At 40.8% G+C, this 16,979-nt stretch overlaps 2 protein-coding genes across 2 annotated transcripts in view; both read right to left on the bottom strand.

The window, feature by feature from the left end:
- Positions 1-3,667, bottom strand: part of LOC102793109 (homeodomain-interacting protein kinase 3-like) — a 30,712-nt gene extending 27,045 nt beyond the window's left edge. The window contains exon 1 of the mRNA XM_006804769.3: positions 3,291-3,667. The gene's annotated coding sequence lies outside the window, so the exon portion shown is untranslated. The remainder of the gene's footprint in view (positions 1-3,290) is intronic.
- Positions 3,668-6,667: 3,000 nt separating this feature from the next.
- On the bottom strand, positions 6,668-16,701 carry tcp11l1 (t-complex 11, testis-specific-like 1). Its single transcript, XM_006804768.3, has 10 exons — positions 16,413-16,701; positions 15,909-16,058; positions 13,638-13,770; positions 13,440-13,560; positions 13,125-13,345; positions 12,715-12,851; positions 10,081-10,250; positions 9,795-9,976; positions 8,083-8,255; positions 6,668-7,980 (listed from the first exon to the last, which is right to left on the bottom strand). The coding sequence occupies exons 2-10, from the start codon at positions 16,048-16,050 to the stop codon at positions 7,757-7,759; spliced, it is 1,503 nt and encodes a 500-aa protein (XP_006804831.2). The 5' UTR covers positions 16,051-16,058; positions 16,413-16,701; the 3' UTR covers positions 6,668-7,756.
- Between the last annotated feature and the right edge of the window lie 278 nt (positions 16,702-16,979).

Below are 16,979 nucleotides of genomic sequence, written 5' to 3'. Positions count from 1 at the left end.
GACACCAGAGCAAATACACATTAACTCATCATTTCACCATTACAGGAAAGGGGAACTGGCCTCCTGAAATGAGAGACGGGGGAAGCCCGCTGCATCTCTGGCCTGTCTCTGCATGCTATACTCAAGGGTCAGTTTCACACAAGCAGAACCACACTGCAAGCAGTACTGGAGGGGAAAATAATCCACCATAAAGGCACGATGAGTTATCAACCAGTGACATTTTACAAATATGGCAATGATACTGAAGTAACAGTGCTTATTTAGATTAGCATCAAAACCAAAATCAGAAGTAACACCATCTGTAAGAGAGGACGCTGAACTGTAGTAGCTTCTGCTTTACTTTATGGCCTTTGCAATGCTGTAGTCCAAATGATCTAACAACGATTCTTTGATTAAGGCACACCTCACTCCCAAATCCTAGAAGCATATTATACCAAAACATGCATTCAAGCAACTTACACAATCTTCATGTCAAGCACTCACTTTTCTAATCACTGCTTTCTACTTTAGGTAGTTGTCTATTACTGATGTTCATGTATTAATGGAAACATTTGTTCAGCATACAATGTGATCTAAGCTGTAAAAATGTCAGTTCACGTTTCTAAAGTCAGAACACTGTGGTAGCACACCAGGCTACACTAACTAAAGTGTGATAACATGATTAGAAACAAATGTGACACAGTGTGGGGGTCATTATAACTTTGTATTGATAGTATTAAAGTATTAAATATTCATGTCATGCCTATAGCACAAATAGGCTTTCTCAAACTGTTTTTATGCTTTTGTAGAGTTACAGTTAGACTCATCACCTCCATCCACTCAGATTTCAATTTTAATTTCCCCCCAAAAAACAACAAACACATTCAGTTATAGAGCTGCCTAAAAGAATACTGACTTTTTATCTTAAAGATTTTGTACAGATATCTTTTTTGGTGTGTTACTTTTTTACCAAAATAATTGTGGAGTGAAAATTTAATACTGTGATAGCCCTGGAGCACAATCTACAATGTTTATTAATGTTAGATGCTTTGTTGAATTGGATTACATGTTTTAAATCACAAATCACACTGACAGTATAGACCAAGGTTTAGGCCAGTTTTCAGTTCAAATCAAATTCAAATTAGATGTAGGCCTATTCAAACAACATGGATGTGTAGTGAATGTTCACAAAAAGACAGAAAGGCAGTATAATCTTATGGAAATCTAAAGCATAAATTTCACTGATGGTTTTTAATGGTTAACTGAATTTATAAGAGATGGTGTATGGGCAGGAGGCTTTTTTGGGGGGAAATAAACTTTCAGCAAAGTGTAATTCAAGTTGTCTTGATAGGATTAGGACTGTTCCATGACCACTGGGCTCTGACCAGCCAGTATCAGGTTTCTTTTAGACTAGATCAGGTGAGCAAGGACTAACTGGTGGAGAAGTGGAATAATAAGGGTGTCACCACACTGAGTGGGGTTGAAATCAACCAGGTAAGACTACTGTGGCTTGATCGGTTTTTATATCTGAAAACAAACAGCAATCTTTTAATTAATCCTTTATTTTCTCTTCCAAACTGAAAAAGTACCTAATGCCCCCAAAGCTGAACAAGAACTGAACTTAAACTCTTATGTGAGCAATGTCCATCTGTCCCACAAAACAGTTAAATCATTGACTAGAGTGGACACATTAGGCCGAATTATTAATTATTCAGACCTTAATGAAGTACTGCTGGCATTACTCACATCTCCCTGGAAGTTAGGAATATACAAACAAAGGAAACTGATTATGCAGCCAAAGAACAAACATGCTTGATTTAGTTTTACACCAAATAGGATATGATTAGAGAACAGTGTCAGCCATTATGTAACATACAAAGTTTTTAACATCCCATTGTCTAATGCTACACACTACTATAAAATATTTGCCTTCGTTTATTCTTTTCCTGCAACTTTCCTTTCATTGCAGCAAGTCTGTACACTGTGATAACAGGCATAGGCAAAGGCTGCAGCCATACTTCCTGAATGCCCGTGTTTGGCTGGGTTACATTGGGACTCAGGTGATTCCAGTTTGACGCTCATGAAGCTGGCTGTGTTAAGCACAACATTTCATTCCAAGTGCCAATGTTCACAGGAACGCAGGTTGAGACAAGCAGAGGGGTGTGCCTCAAAGTCAACATTAAAATAAAACACACCTTATTACCAGCAGGGCCGATGTGTTTCACTGGACAAACTGCTGATGGACAGTAACACTTGCAACCACACTTTTCTCTCTCAATATAGATCTGTATTCAGACTCTGGTTAACAACAATATTACTCAGAGCTGAACTGAGCAGGCAAATAGCTGTGGAGTGTGGCTGTAATTAAAATTCTTGCTGACATCATTGTAGTCTAAAACCAAACCCATATTTTTCCACTGCCTCCCTCCCCGCTACCTTTCTTCATTCAACAACTACAGCAGCAAATTTAGCAAACACTAAAAATAATCTGATGGTGCTAAAGAAAAAAAGGCAGAAGGCGACACCACCATATGGCTGATGCCAACATCTCCACCTTCCTACGCTTGCCAATATGTCATTCCAGTCTCTGGGGGCCACCGACACAACCAGTGCTGCTCTGCCTTCTCACTGCCAGGCTTAGGTAGCCTGATATCCCCACAGGATGACGAGATCCAAGCCTGAAATAGAGAGCCACGACACACACAAGTGTTTGCGTGTTTGTATGTGCTCACGGGTCCAGCTAGCGTCCTTTTACAACACCCCACAGTTTGTTACTGATCAATCTAGAGAGGCATGTTAGCACACGGGGAGGGGTGATGTGTGCGTGTGTGTGTGCGTGTACGTGTTTGGGGGATGGGCAACACCAGCCGAGACACCTGTTGGAACTTATAAACTGACAGGCAGCAAAGTAATTTACTCAAACTCACTAAAAAATACAAGTGCGAACTTTTACAGGTGTTATATCTTTACTAAGGGACAAAAATGTGTCAAATAAAGTCGTTTTTTCGTACATAACTTTTTCAAGTTAGCATAAGTCAACAAAATGCATAGCTAAAGTTACTTAAAAATGAACACACATGAAAGGGCACACTAAAACCACACACCTGAATAGCTACCGTGTGCCTTAGCTCTAATTAAGCACGTTTTATCGCCAACAGTTTCCAGCTAGGACAAATCGAAGTTAGCAGCAGTTAGCAAACAAGCTAGCTATGAGCGAAGTCCTGTCAACGTCAAAGGGACATATGAAACAAACACTAGCGCTGCACACAAAGTCCATTTGACGCCCAGCCTTGCCAGATAAGGTGACATACCTTCAACAAAACCAGTAAATCGTATCGCCCAGGGTGTGAAAGAGCTGGCTAGCAACGAGGACCCGCACCACAGTCGATCCCTGCAACGGTCCTGCTCCTGCTGCTGCTGCCATCTTGTTCAACGACGAGGACACACCGAGCGACTTTTCGCACATTTGAAGCACTAAATAACGCAAATAACTATCTATTACGAGAGCCCGACGTGACCCATGGTTTCCACAGCCGTCTCGGGTTGCGCCGAACGTCACTCTTGTGCCTGCTTAGGACAAGGAATCCGTGTTTCTAAACTTTTGCATGTTAATACGCCTCGTCCCCCACGGAGATAGCTGCTGGCGGGCGGCTAGCTGTTGCTGCTGGTTCGGTAGCTTGTTGCTTCTCCGCATGTGTGGAATGTTGGGGAGGGCAGAGGGAGGGGACAGTAAAATAATAACAGTGCTGTCTCCATGAAACACTGACTGAGCTGCAACGTTTGATTTCTGTTTAGATATGCCAGAATTAAAACTTGTTTTTAACAATCTGTTCATTTCATCATCTTTTGAACTTTATTACAGTACTATAAATTTGTATCCACTCAAAACAAAGATGCTTTGTTTTTACACGCATGGCTTCATCAGCCCCCATGTTCACCACAAGTCAGTTGATAATGTTTATACTTCTTTTAGCTCATTCTAGCTCACTGTGCTGGCATGATCCCCATGTTTAAATAAAACACTCTCTAGCTGAGCTGTGACAAAGAAAATGGCACAAAGGACAGTCGGTGGCATGTAATAATACACCAACACAGGAGTACTGGTTGCTTCTGGTTCTCTGGTCCTAAATTAAAGTTGCCTTTTGTGTTAGCGGTGATCAGCTGAAGCTTCTGTGTGCTGCTATTTTTGAGTCTTTTCAGGGAATCAAACAGAATCACTCATCAGTAATAACTGGATTGCACACCAAAGTGATAAACACAACACTCAAAAATGTTTAATTGTTGTTTAATTCTTAAATAAAATGTAAATCCAAATGTTTTGTTTTCTTCTCCATCACATCCACAGTTAGTATGCATACAGCTGGGGGAATCAGATCACATGTTTATTGATGCAAAATAATTGAAAGCAATTGCAAGTGTCATTTTGCACATTACTTCATAATACTTTGCAGAATGTAACTGCTAATATGTGGTATTAATATATTATTGGATTTCAGCTGCTTTGTTCAGTGTGGTCATGGAGTCCAGTGAGTGTAACCATCATATTAGGTACACCTGTTCAACTGCAAATATATAAGCCAAATAGCACTGCATTGTAGCAACCTGCTTTTCAAGCTGAGCATCTGAATGGCGAAGAAAGGTGATTTATTAAGTGACTTATTAAAAGTGTGACATGGATGTGGGTGCCAGAGGGGCTGGTCTCAGTATTTCAAAAACTGCTGATCTACTGAGATTTTCCCACACAGCCATCTCTAGGGTTTTTGGAGAACGGTCCAAAAAAGAGAAAATATCCACTAAGCAGGAGTTCTGTGAGCAAAAATACCTTGTTGATGTCAGAGGTCAGAGGAGAATGGCCAGAGTGCTTCAAGCTGATAGGATGGCAACAGGAACTCAAATAACCAAGCCATGCAGAACAGCGTCTCTGAATGCACAGCAGTCCAGCCTTGAGACAGATGTGCCACAACAGCAGAAGTCCACACTGGGTGCCACATCTATCAGAGAGGAGCAAGAAACAGAAGCTACAATTTGCACAAGCTCAACAAAATTGTAGTTTCAATTTATGCTGTGACGTTCAGATGGTAGGGTCTGGATTTGGCGTAAACAGTATGAAAACAAATGTTTTTGACTAACTTTTAGAATATTTGAATTTAATTCAAATATTGCATGAACTCTTTGGGAATGTCAGCCTTTTTCTTTCGTTATTCCTTCCTCTTAAAAGGTTTAAAAGAAACTGTAAAATCTAAAATCATAGTGTATAATTTTAGATATGAAGATTGTTTTTAATACATGGCTGAAAATCCTTTGCAGTCAAAGGCTGCTTGAAAGTGCACCACCTCGCTGCACCACCTCCCTTGATATGTCCTGCCAGGCCTGCACTTCTGTTAAAACCCTTAAATTAAAGCTGAAAATTTAAAAAATATATATATAATTGTCCAATAACGTTCAGAGCTTACTCTATGTAGATTTAGTAGTAATTAAGATTACGGACAAAATGGCAGCCAGGCAGTCATAATATAAGTGAAACAAGTTAGCTATTGGATTAGCCAAAACACACCCCAGTGCAGTTCAGGACAAGACAACGCATGTTAGCGTTACAACAGTGCGAACTTAGTCAGCTCTAAAGCATTCAAAGTGCATGCTCCCATCATGCTGTTGCACTTATTTCTTGGTTTCTTTGTAGGCATGTTCAAAAACATTAAAATAGTGGTCATAATTGCCTACAAAACTTAATTCAAACACACGCTGTTTTGAAGAATAAGTACAAGTCTCCCTCTGCTTATAAATTGCTCTCATGCAAGTATTTGATCGCACGCTTTTTATTGCACAAACGCAACGCCTTGTACTGGTTTTTAAATTGGAGATCTGGCGCCACCTACCGCTATATAAGTGTATTGCATGCAAGCTGCCTAGCGATACAGAGAAGAATGCACCAAATCTTATTGGAGTTAATAATGAGAGCTCTATTATAAAATCTTTAAACGTTTTATTTCCCTCACAGTGTTTTTGATGAACGCAATCAAGCTCTTTGATGTGAAGATGGATTCAAAAATAAACACACAGACTGCTGTGTGGGACGTAACGCTTTATTGTCATGTTCAACGAACATTCAAAGTGTAGTCAGTGTGATCAGTCAGACTGTTATTCATTTGGGGAATGGCTGACGTCATTCTGCCTGGAGGAGTGAAACAGTGTTACAACCAGCTGTGTGGTAAGTTGTAAAATATGCACGAGAAAAGCCAAACCCCAACGAGAAGTGCTTGTTAAAATGAAATGTTCCACCTTCTTAAAAACAATCAAAAAATCAATACGTAAACATCAGTTAAATTAAAATAGTTCGAGTTGGTCAACAACACAAGTCCCTTAGTAAAAATTACAGTACAACATATAATGCAGGTTATTTTCATTTTATCTAATATGCTGGAAACTATCTCACTTACTGCGGGTACAAAAAGTCTACACACCGTTATTTCCAACAGATAAACGGATCCTCTTCTTTTTCTGTGAGCAGGTATAGAAGAGATTCAGATCATCTTTTTGTTTGTTGGTTTTTTAAGTCCAACCTTTGGATTTGGGGCTGGTTCTGGTTTATCATTAAAGGAAACTAATTTACTTTATAGTGAAGAATTTGTTTAGCAGGGTTATTGTACGTATTTCTGAAGCTACTGCAAGGAGTCCCCTGTCTGTTAAAAAAAAAATCCACTAGTACTTACAGATGCATGAACTAAATGCTACAAAAAGATTAAGGTGTATAGTTTTTGTACCCTCTGTATTCTCTTTCAGTTCCAGTGTAAAAGACATGCAGGCATTTGCTGTCTTGCTCATTCTTTCACTTGTGTGAGCTACACAACTGCTTAGAGTGCCAGTTAAACAGTGCCATGAGCAGCAAGTTTAAAAAACGTAACGTACTGATGCTTTCTAAATACTTTAAGGCTTTTACCCATCACATATCTCACTGAAGGGGTCAGCTTTGTCAACTCATCAAGAAGCTCTCTGCCAGTGTTTTAGAAGAGCTCCGCCTCACCTGTCAGGAGCTAACGGGAAGGAGCATTCAGGCAGATTCACTAAAACACTTTATTTCCCCCCACAAATTCGTTTTAAAAATGCTCGGTGACTTGTTTATCCTGAGTAAACAGATTCCCTTTCAAATATACTTAAATGACCCTTTATAAGTAGAGATTGTGGCTCTTTTTTGATAAACGTAATAAAGCAAACACATCTGTGAAATACCATAACATCTCCTGGCAGCTCCTGACAGGCGGGGGCAGCACTGGAGCTTGTTGGATGTTGGGGGGAATTCCCTAAATTAGGAAAAAGGGATTGTGTAAGAGATCCTATATCTTCCTACTTTGGGACACTTTTATGATACATACGCTGACACTTTAGCTTCCTGAATTCTTTCTTTAATTAAATATTGCGCAAACTAAGTCACAAGGACTCTACCACGTATGGTAAAGATGCAGAATACCCCCAAATATTAGTTCTGGGTATTAAACTATTCCAAATGATACCCTGCCATGCTATATTACTGAATACAGGCTCATCCAAGACAGCTGCTAATAGGTCACAAATGAGGTTTGACATTTTTCCAAGCTAACAACTTTGTGAATTAACGTAACTGAGATGTGAGTCTATTTTCTAATCGACTTGGTTTAAGGTGCATACTTCTCTGGGCACCTCCCGTGACTGTTTTCTTTAAATCTTAACCGTTACTAGTGAGAGGAAACTGCAAAAAATCACAGACCGCTCTCCACATTTCTCTTCTCCCTCCCTGCAGAGTTTATGTGTCTGTGCTGGGACTCTCCCCTGGTGCCAGTATTTTCTGCAGGGTCTTTTGGTAGAATGGGGAGAAGACCAGCTTGTTGTAGTTGACAAGGCGACTGAAGTGAACAGCAAGCTCTTTTAGCTCCTTGCTGACTGGAGCCAGACCTCCTGGCAGAGGAGGAGGGGTCTTATGTTGGCTGGACTCCAGGGAAGCCAGAAGGTAGTTGTGAACCCGAGATTCTGAGAGGAGAGAAGAGAGTTTAACTGCCGCTGACAAACACCTTCACTGAACTGTGCACCGCTGGTGTTGCCTCTAAGGAAGTAAGAAGTAAGTGCTCTTACCCATCAGCATGCGGACTGTGTTGTCTGCTTGGATGGCGGCGGAAATTTGCCCCTTCAGAGTGCTCTTTCGGTCAGCTGAGAATGGAGAGTAGCCATGCTGGCTTAGACACTGACTCAGCTCAACACACAGTTTCTCCCCAATGGTCGCCAAGACCTCCTGTGCACTAAATGACCTTAGGACAGACCAAAAAAAAAAGCTTTAGTTTTATAACAATACAAGTTGTTAAGTTAATAAGCTTCACAACAAAAGCCAAGCTTTATGCATCTTCTATCCATAGTTTTCAGTCATGTAACTAACTCGCTACCCTAGTGTGCAAAACCTTACTCCATTATAATGGCTAACAGTGGACAGTCGGTAGTATTGTGGGACAAAAGTGCTTTTTTTCCATCTGTCTTGAGCCAAAACTTCTTGGAATTTTTTTCAATAGAGAAAAGCTACAACCTTTAATATATAATAAACTTATTTTTCTGATACAATTAACTTTACAAAAAAAAGCTGTATGTAATCAGTACTTCATAGCCATCTATCAAACACGGTCTCAAAAAATTGTAACTGCTTTGGCCTCTTGCTCTCATGTTCATAAATTAAGCCAATTTAGAATAAATGGCGTGGCTGTAGCTCAGGTGGCAGAGCAGGTCAGCCACTAATCAGAAGGTCGGTGGTTTGATCCCAGGCTGCCTCCTGGATGCAAATATCCTCGGGCAAGATACTAACCCCATGTTTGCCTACTGGTGGTGGTCAGAGGGCCGGTGTCACCTCTGTCAGTGCGCCCCAGGGCAGCTGTGGCTAGTGTGTGAATGGGTGTGTGACTGAATGTAGTCCTCGCTTTGGGGTCCTTAGGGACTAAGTAAAGCGCTATACAAATGCAAGCCATTTACCATTTAAATAGTTAGTACAAAGCACATCTTTTAAAACTGTTGGAAAACACACAAACTCCACAGAAAGGTTCCAGTTGATCAGAAAAAAACAAACAAAAAACCCTTAACATAGTGACAGCAAAGTCCAAAAAAGTTCTAAATTATCTTTTATATACAATTCGTGGAAACAACACTACAACACAACATTTAAATCCAGGATGAAGACTCACCTGTTCTCAGCTGCATTTGAATAAAGCACCAAATCCACACTTTTAAGCTTAAATTTCAAAACTTACATTTAACTACTGATTTTATCTGTTTTGATTTTATATACTGTTTTGTTTGTTTGTTTGTTTGTTAATTAGTTTGTTTGCTTGTTTTAATCAATTTTAAATCATGCTTTTCATTTGTTTTTGTTTCTAATGTCTCTGTAAAGCACTTTGAATCACCTTGTTGTTGAATTGTGCTATACAAATAAACTTGCCTTGCCTTGCTTTACTCTTGTCTAAATGAGGCTAAACTAGTCACATCACCACATCTATGAAACTGATGGAATCTACAGTTTCTCTTTTTATTTTTGCTGAATTCAGATCAGGCACATTGCAGAATATGTCAGCATGGGACCTTTCCAGAGAAAGTTACCTTGAAATTCAAACTAATCCTAAGTCGTTCAATTTACGCATTAATGCAAGTCAAATTAAATCCACTCTGGCTCAGTCATATTCGTCCCCTTTTGTTTATTCACATAGAGAATAATTAGTGCTTGAGGAAGTGAACTGAAAGAAATGAAGGCAAATTTGGCCACTGTAGCTTTAAATATATATATATATAAAAAAAAAAATCTTTGTGCTTACGGTGTATGCATGTCTGCAAGCAAGACGTTAACAGTGTTTTTGAGGGTCTCCATCAGTCCTGGCAGGCCTGAGATGGCCTCCCCAGTTGTAGTGTAGACAATGAGCAGCACAGAGGAGAGAAGAACCAGCTGTTCAGCCTCCTGCTGCATCTCCTGGAATCGAACCTGATCCATCAACACCGTCTGTAGATAGAAGTAGAGGAGAATTTTAGGATGAAGAGTACAACACAAGAAGTGAAATCTAAACAAGCACTGAGATACAATGAACCAGGATTGATTGGGTTTACCTCCGGGAAGGGGTCTGAGTCGTGGTCCCACCTGAGCAGGCGAAGATAGGCATGATTATGAACACTGAGGGGGTGGAGTGAAGAATCAGATGCAGCACCACCTGTTGCTGCTGAGTCTTGCAGGCTTTTTACTGTATCCTCAAGCCATTTCTCAGTGAAGTCTAAGGCATCTGAAGGAGAAACGATCATTGTTATTATTCAGTATAATAATAGCAGTACTAGTCAGCGGTATTACATCATTATAGAATATAATACGGGCATCTATAACCAAGATATTTTCAGTTTTCTGTATTGTTAAATGTAAAAGGTTCAGACTACACTAGACAGAAGTAAAAAGTAGTAAGTAGTAGAAGTAAAACAAAGAAGTGGCATTCACACAGGAGTGACTACACCCCTGTACATCACGTGCTTTTTAAAAGCATTCAATCATTGTGTAACTTATAACTGCAGCATTCGTAGGTTGACAGATTGAGTATTTCCCTTTTGTAAAAAATTAAAAATAAATACGTTAATAAAGCAAACAGTCAAATTTGAAGATGTTTGGATACAGAAAAATATAATTTTGTATCCTTTCTGATCTTTGGATATCTCACAAACAGCAATGAGCAATTAGAAAACAATGGACACCACAAACTGCATGTATAAAACACGCATATAGCTGTCACAATGTTGGCTTGTGAAGTCAGATTGCAAAGCCTCAAGTGTTTGTTCAGGTTTTGGCATCCAGACGTCAAGACCCTCACTGCCTGATTCTGATGAGGAGCATAATTAATAAAATAAAGATTATGTTGTATTTGATAGGACTGGAACCTGGATGTTGAGCGGATACAGTCCTGAGTCACAGAGCAAGAAAACTGAGGGCCATACTCCAACAGAAATCCACATAACCAGTCTTTTTGAGTCACCCATTGCTGGCCAATAAAAAGAATACAACTTCAGTGAAAAGTCTGACTTTGCTTCACTTTTCACATCTGGAAGCTGCATCCATGTTTTATACAGTCTGTAGTACATCTTATTAGAGCTGCAGCTCCTACAGTCATGTTCTGAATGACAAATGGGCAACTTTTTCAGTCTTGCTACAGAGGTTATCAGTAGAGGTGGGAATCACCATACATCCCACGATACGATATTATTGCAATTTTTTAAAAATCCATCCATCCATTCATTCGCTTCCGCTTCCCCTTTTCAGGGTCGCGGGGGGCGCTGGAGCCTATCCCAGCTTCATAGAGCGAGAGGCAGGGTACACCCTGGACAGGTCGCCAGTCTGTCGCAGGGCCAACACACAGGGACAGACAACCATTCACACTCACATTCATTCGCACATTCACACCTAGTGACAATTTGGATTATCCAATTAACCTATCCCCACAAGCTGCATGTCTTTGGACGGTGGGAGGAAGCCGGAGTACCCGGAGGGAACCCACGCAAACACGGGGAGAACATGCAAACTCCACACAGAAAGACCCCGGCCTGATGTTGGAATTGAACTCAGGACCTTCTTGCTGTGCGGCAACAGTGCTAACCACTGTGCCATTTTTTAAAAATATTTTGCGATATTCAGATTCTGTACATAAAGGTAAAGTTTATCAATATTCATTTTATCTAATATCAAAGTCTCACACTCAGTCTTTCTCTCATTTCAGTTTTATTGTTGACAAACTGAACGGTTTGTATTACAGTCTAGTCCAACTTAACTGAACGCAACCATCTGGTACAATTATAGCTATTCTGAACTATGCAGTTTATGAAAACTATGCAGCCCCTTCAGCAACTGAAGAATTTGAAAGTAAATTAAAACAAAATATAATTTTACATTAAATAAAAAAGTTTTAAACTTAATTAAAATAAAACATGTCTTAAATGAAAATAAGTAAACTGTCATGTTTATTGCTGCCATTCTTGCTCAGAAAAAGGATCAACATGCTCTGAAGTCAGAGCACAAAAACCTTTTTTGTAACAAAATATCGATTTCTGCTGTCCCTGTATCGATACATTATTAACAAACAAAATATCACGATACTACACAGTATCGATTTTTCCCCCAACCCCTAGTAATCAGTGGGTATCACAGTACTCAAGATGGTGCAAAGGACATTGCACAATGCTAACCTCTATACTATGGAGGTGTCCAAGAAAAAAAAGTAATTTATAGTTAACAACAATAATACAAATCTACCAGCTAATGAGAGATATGTTTTGGGGTTGTGTATTTCATATTGCAGGTGATTAGTCTGAATACAGTAGAATTAGACACTGCGGGTTTTGTGCTATTTAAAGGTTCAAGGTTCTTTATTTGTCACATGCATAGTCATACAAGTATAACACACAGTGAAAAGTAACCTGACACGCTCCTCGACATGTGCAAAAATGGGGGGGGGGGGGGGGGGGGGGGGGGGGGGGGGGTGTAGAGGAAGAACATTATATATATATATAGTATATACATTGGGTGAATGTGCAGTAGTAGCAGCAAGCAGATGAATTCTGTGCATTAATAAGAATAGACATCTGACTATTTTACAGGATAGACAATATAAACATATTTAAAATTAAAGGAATTTGAAATTGAAATAATCTTATGTAATGTTTAATGCTAATAATGCTCATAACAGTAAATATGAAAGTTATATCCCTTACTTGGTTGTTTCTCCAAAAACTCCTGGAACTTGTTCCTCTCATATTCAACAGACTGTTGCATCAGATGTGGTCTGATGCTGCTCAGGGCAAAGTTAGCCATGTCCACCTTCATCAGGTCCAGCACTGAAAATATGGCCCTAAAACATGACAGATGGAAAAAATAGGCAAACTCTAAGCACTGATGATGAAATATACACATTTCATGACAAGCCAAACTTTTAATTCAGTCTTGGTAAGTCTGGATCTGTACTAAGAAGTTGTTAATAGCGCTTTGAGCTATAATCAACGAACAGCCGCTCTTATACAAGCTGAGAGCTGCATGATCTGATGGGAATGAAATTACACTATCTAAAAATAAACCACAGCCTGGAACATGCAGAGCTAATGATGACCTGTCTTCCGTGGCTTACTTGAGCAGAGGCACAACTTCGGTGATCTGCTTCAGCTTCTGGATGTCCTCGTCTCTGCTGGGGGCGCAAAGTGAGCCCATCATCCACACAATGAACTGGGACAGACGACCGATGTCAAGAGCTCCATTTTCAGCTTCCTGCTGGATCAGGGGCAAGTCCAAAACCTCCTCAATCTGAGAGCGCAGACGGCCGTGGCCTGGTAGCAAGAAAGACAGCAGTGTCTAAAAGAGGGGAGACGAGAGGTTAAAAGAGGTTGGTTAAATCTAGAGAAGGATGATTGAAGAACACGAATGAATGCGGGCTTCAGCATCTCACCTCTTTGATCTCAGCCAGAAGTTTGATGGCGTGTTCATATGACGGTGGATCCTCCTTCAGCTGGGCTTCCAAACAATCCCAGAATGCTTTGTGCATGATCTCCTTCACTCTGCGCTCCAAACTGTTCCAGAACAACACGCATGCGTTTATATCTGCAGCAAGAAAGAACTCACACTGAGGAAAAGATCCAGTCCTCACCTTCCTTCAGGAAGCTCCGCAGGTTTGATTTGAAAAGCCTGGTTCACCATTATTTCATGAGCCAAAGCCATGTTGGTGACTCCTTTAGCTGTCTCCATCAGTTCCTCCACAGAGACAAACCTGGGTGGGCTGGCTAGAAAGAGAAAATGTATATATTTGTACACAATTACACGTCATTCTTTCTAAAGATAAAGTTTCCTTCATCTGGAGAACAAACTGGATATAAACTCATTTACTGAGCGCATTATCTCTCACTTCCCAATGGATTTAGAGTGAATGTTTTACAAGCAGGCAACACTAAGTGCAATAAGCGTGGATCTCCTCAATGCATCAGTCAGAGTCTAAACAAAGCTCTCTGTTCAGCAGCACGCCTGCCTTTAAGCAAAGCCTCTGTTGTTGTGGCTCACGGCCATGAGCAAAAACAAAAACTCACAATGTTCCACTCTCGTGAAGTCATCATCTGCACAAATCTAAATCTGGGAATAAACACATGAGAACATTTTCTACATCAGAACTGACAAAGGTAATCTTTTTCCGTCTTATACAAGTCCAAGCTGTTTTTAAGTGGACAACACTGTGTCACATATTTAGTAGTACTCATGTGGATATATGGCTTTGGAGGAGTGTTTTGTTTTGAGGTTTTTGTTTACATTTTCAAGGGCTAGCATCCTCCACAGCTGGAGCTAAAATTGATGTTTGGACTTTCCAAACCCCTTTGCAAGGTTTTTAATGTACACCGTGTCACAGTTTACTGTGTTCAGCACACAAACCAAATAATATTACCTGCCAAGCATCTTAGAAAACATGGCATTTTAATACAGAACGCGCAACAATCCGGCAAAGTAGTCTGTCAAATTTGGTGTGTCCAGGTTTAGTAAACCTACCAATCAATTCATAACCAATTAGTTGTCATTACTGAGAAGGTACAGCTGAATCTTCAGAGGTGGGTGATGTATATACTGCATGGACAGTGTAACCGATAACTGCTAATTGGAAATGGTTGTATACATCTGTCACTCTGCTTCTTTTTGAAACCTACATTTAACTAGCTCTAGATAAAATTCAGTTAATCAGTAATAAACCCATCACACAGCCTCGCTGACATGAAGCGTCTCTGTACACAGTTCTCACAATTCTACATATTGACTCACTGGCAGTGACTGCAAGAGTCAAGTTGGTCAAAACAAGCAAGCACCACAGACAAGAAGATTTTATCTGCCAACGCTTGAAGGCATGTGCCTGTGAACTGAAGCATTCATGGTCTGACTCCTGCGGTCAAAAACAGGGCGAAGATCACATGTTTGAACAGAAGAACCGAGCTGTTCTCACAGCATGCAAGAGGACGGGGTCAGAGCCCAACTCCAGCCAGACTGCTAAACCATCTGTGCTGCCTCATTCAGGACATATTCTCACATGTATGTAGAAGGTCTCACAGCCAACATGTTTATGGATGACCTACCCTCAGAAACACAGGCCTGCAGGGGAAGCAAAGGCCTGAAATGACAGTGAGCAGCAGGAACCAGTAAATCTTTTTTGAAAACGTACTTTTAGGTAGAGGTGGGCGGATCGATCCAAATATCAAGAGTATCGACACCAACGCTGGTATCGGTATCAGAGCAATACTAGAGTGACAGGGTGGATAAATGTATGTATATATAATTTTTTAATGAAAGAATACACCTCAAACATGCACTATGAACAATGTCTGAACCTCTGTGTGTTGATTGTCACATCTATTTATAGCCTATAGCACATTCAACCAACAGAAGCTGACCCAAAGTGCTTTACGGGTGAGCACATTTATATTCCAGGTTTCAAAGTACATGAAAAGCTGAATAGTGTTTTTTGTTGTAATTACTAATTATTGCAGTACGTAATCACAATCACAGTAAATAAATCTCATAACGGCACACTGCTCGGCCCTAAATAAGGTGCCTTTACAGGTTTAAAAGTATCGGCATTGGTATCAGCATTTACTTGGTATCAGATGGATACCAAAATATGCAGTATGACACAGCACTACTTTCAAGGCTGTGCTATTGTTCAGTTTTCATTTCAGTCACATGACAGGCTGTGACACATTTAATCCAGATCACATTCATGTGTTTAGCCAGTTTATTCGGGTTGAATTAAAACAAAGTTTCACAGAAACTAACCAGGAAGTTTAACAAATCTGATGCTTTTACAAAGTCTCTGTTATACGATCGTGATCTCGTTAGTTAACGAGCAAGCCTGCAGACAGTACTGAACAGTTAAAATACGCCTGATCACCTTGTGGAGTGTTGCCTCTGCGAGGACTCGGAGTGTTCGCCCGGACCCTCTTCCTAACCGTCTCCCCAGAAGCCCCCTGCCTCTGCTCCTCCTTCGACTCCTTGTCTCCTCCATCCTCCATGTGGTCTGCCTCCTTTGGCATTCTGGAGTCTGCAGGAAAACAGGTGACATGGAGATTTGAATGTGCAGGGATTTGAAATCTGAGAGCCCAATCACTATGATACAGCCAGGTCTTTGTAGAAGGTGTATAGCAGGGCTACACCAGGAAGCAGTGGCTGTCACGTGAAAGGACCTCACTTAAGAGCACAAATAACAAGAGATGTGCAGATTTGTTTCTGTGGTGCTCAAATGATGACATCATCTGGACTGGTAGAGGATGAGAGAGGGGAGGGGGGGGGGGGATCCGTGTGGCAGTGCGATGCTAAGACTGAGGAGGTGAAGTAAACAGAACAAAGCCTCATGGGTACTGTGGCTGTCCTCGCAGGCTTCGGTAACGGTACTAACCTTGTCCTCGGCAGCCCCGGGGGGGAAGAGACGCGTCTGGTGTGGAGCTCAACTTATCTAACGTTAGCTTTATAGTCAGCGTGAGCGCCGCTTTCTCTTCAACAATAACAACACAACAACAAAGCTTTATGACACCGCTACTCCTTCATAACCCAGACACACGTTTATTCACAACTTCACCGCCGCCCGGCACCGCGCTCAGGAGAAGAAAGGCTTTGGTTTATCCTCGGAAACTCCAGCTTTTTTATTTACGTCGCAGCCCTCCTCTGACGGGTTGCCGCTAATCAAGAGATGCTTCCTGGATTGGGTGGGGCTAACGTGACGTAACAGCCGAGCCCCCCTCCCAATCGCTCACACACACACGGACACAGCGGCAGAAACGTTACATTTATTAGGGCCCGAGCACGGAGAGTGATGGGTGACATCTGCAACTCAGATTTGCTTTACAATGAGGTTGAATGGCTTTTGGAAAACAAAAACATGATTATTTATATCAGACGTGTTATGTTATGTGTAACAGATTTACAGAAAGTGAACATTGTTTTTGAGCAGGGTTTTTTTTTTAAT

This window comes from Neolamprologus brichardi, chromosome 7 (genome assembly GCF_056152115.1).
Source record: "Neolamprologus brichardi isolate AB-2024 chromosome 7, ASM5615211v1, whole genome shotgun sequence".
Classification (NCBI taxonomy): domain Eukaryota; kingdom Metazoa; phylum Chordata; class Actinopteri; order Cichliformes; family Cichlidae; genus Neolamprologus; species Neolamprologus brichardi.
Note: the sequence above shows the minus strand (reverse complement) of the source record. Positions and strands in the feature narration are given on the sequence as shown.

Coding starts and splice junctions, on each gene's coding strand:
- tcp11l1 (XM_006804768.3), bottom strand. CDS start 16,050: ATGCCAAAGGAGGCAGACCACATGGAGGATGGAGGAGACAAGGAGTCG. Junction 13,561..13,637: donor GCGGAGCTTCCTGAAGGAAG/GTGAGGACTGGA, acceptor GTTCTGGAACAG/TTTGGAGCGCAGAGTGAAGG. Junction 9,977..10,080: donor ACTCAGACCCCTTCCCGGAG/GTAAACCCAATC, acceptor TTCTATCTACAG/ACGGTGTTGATGGATCAGGT.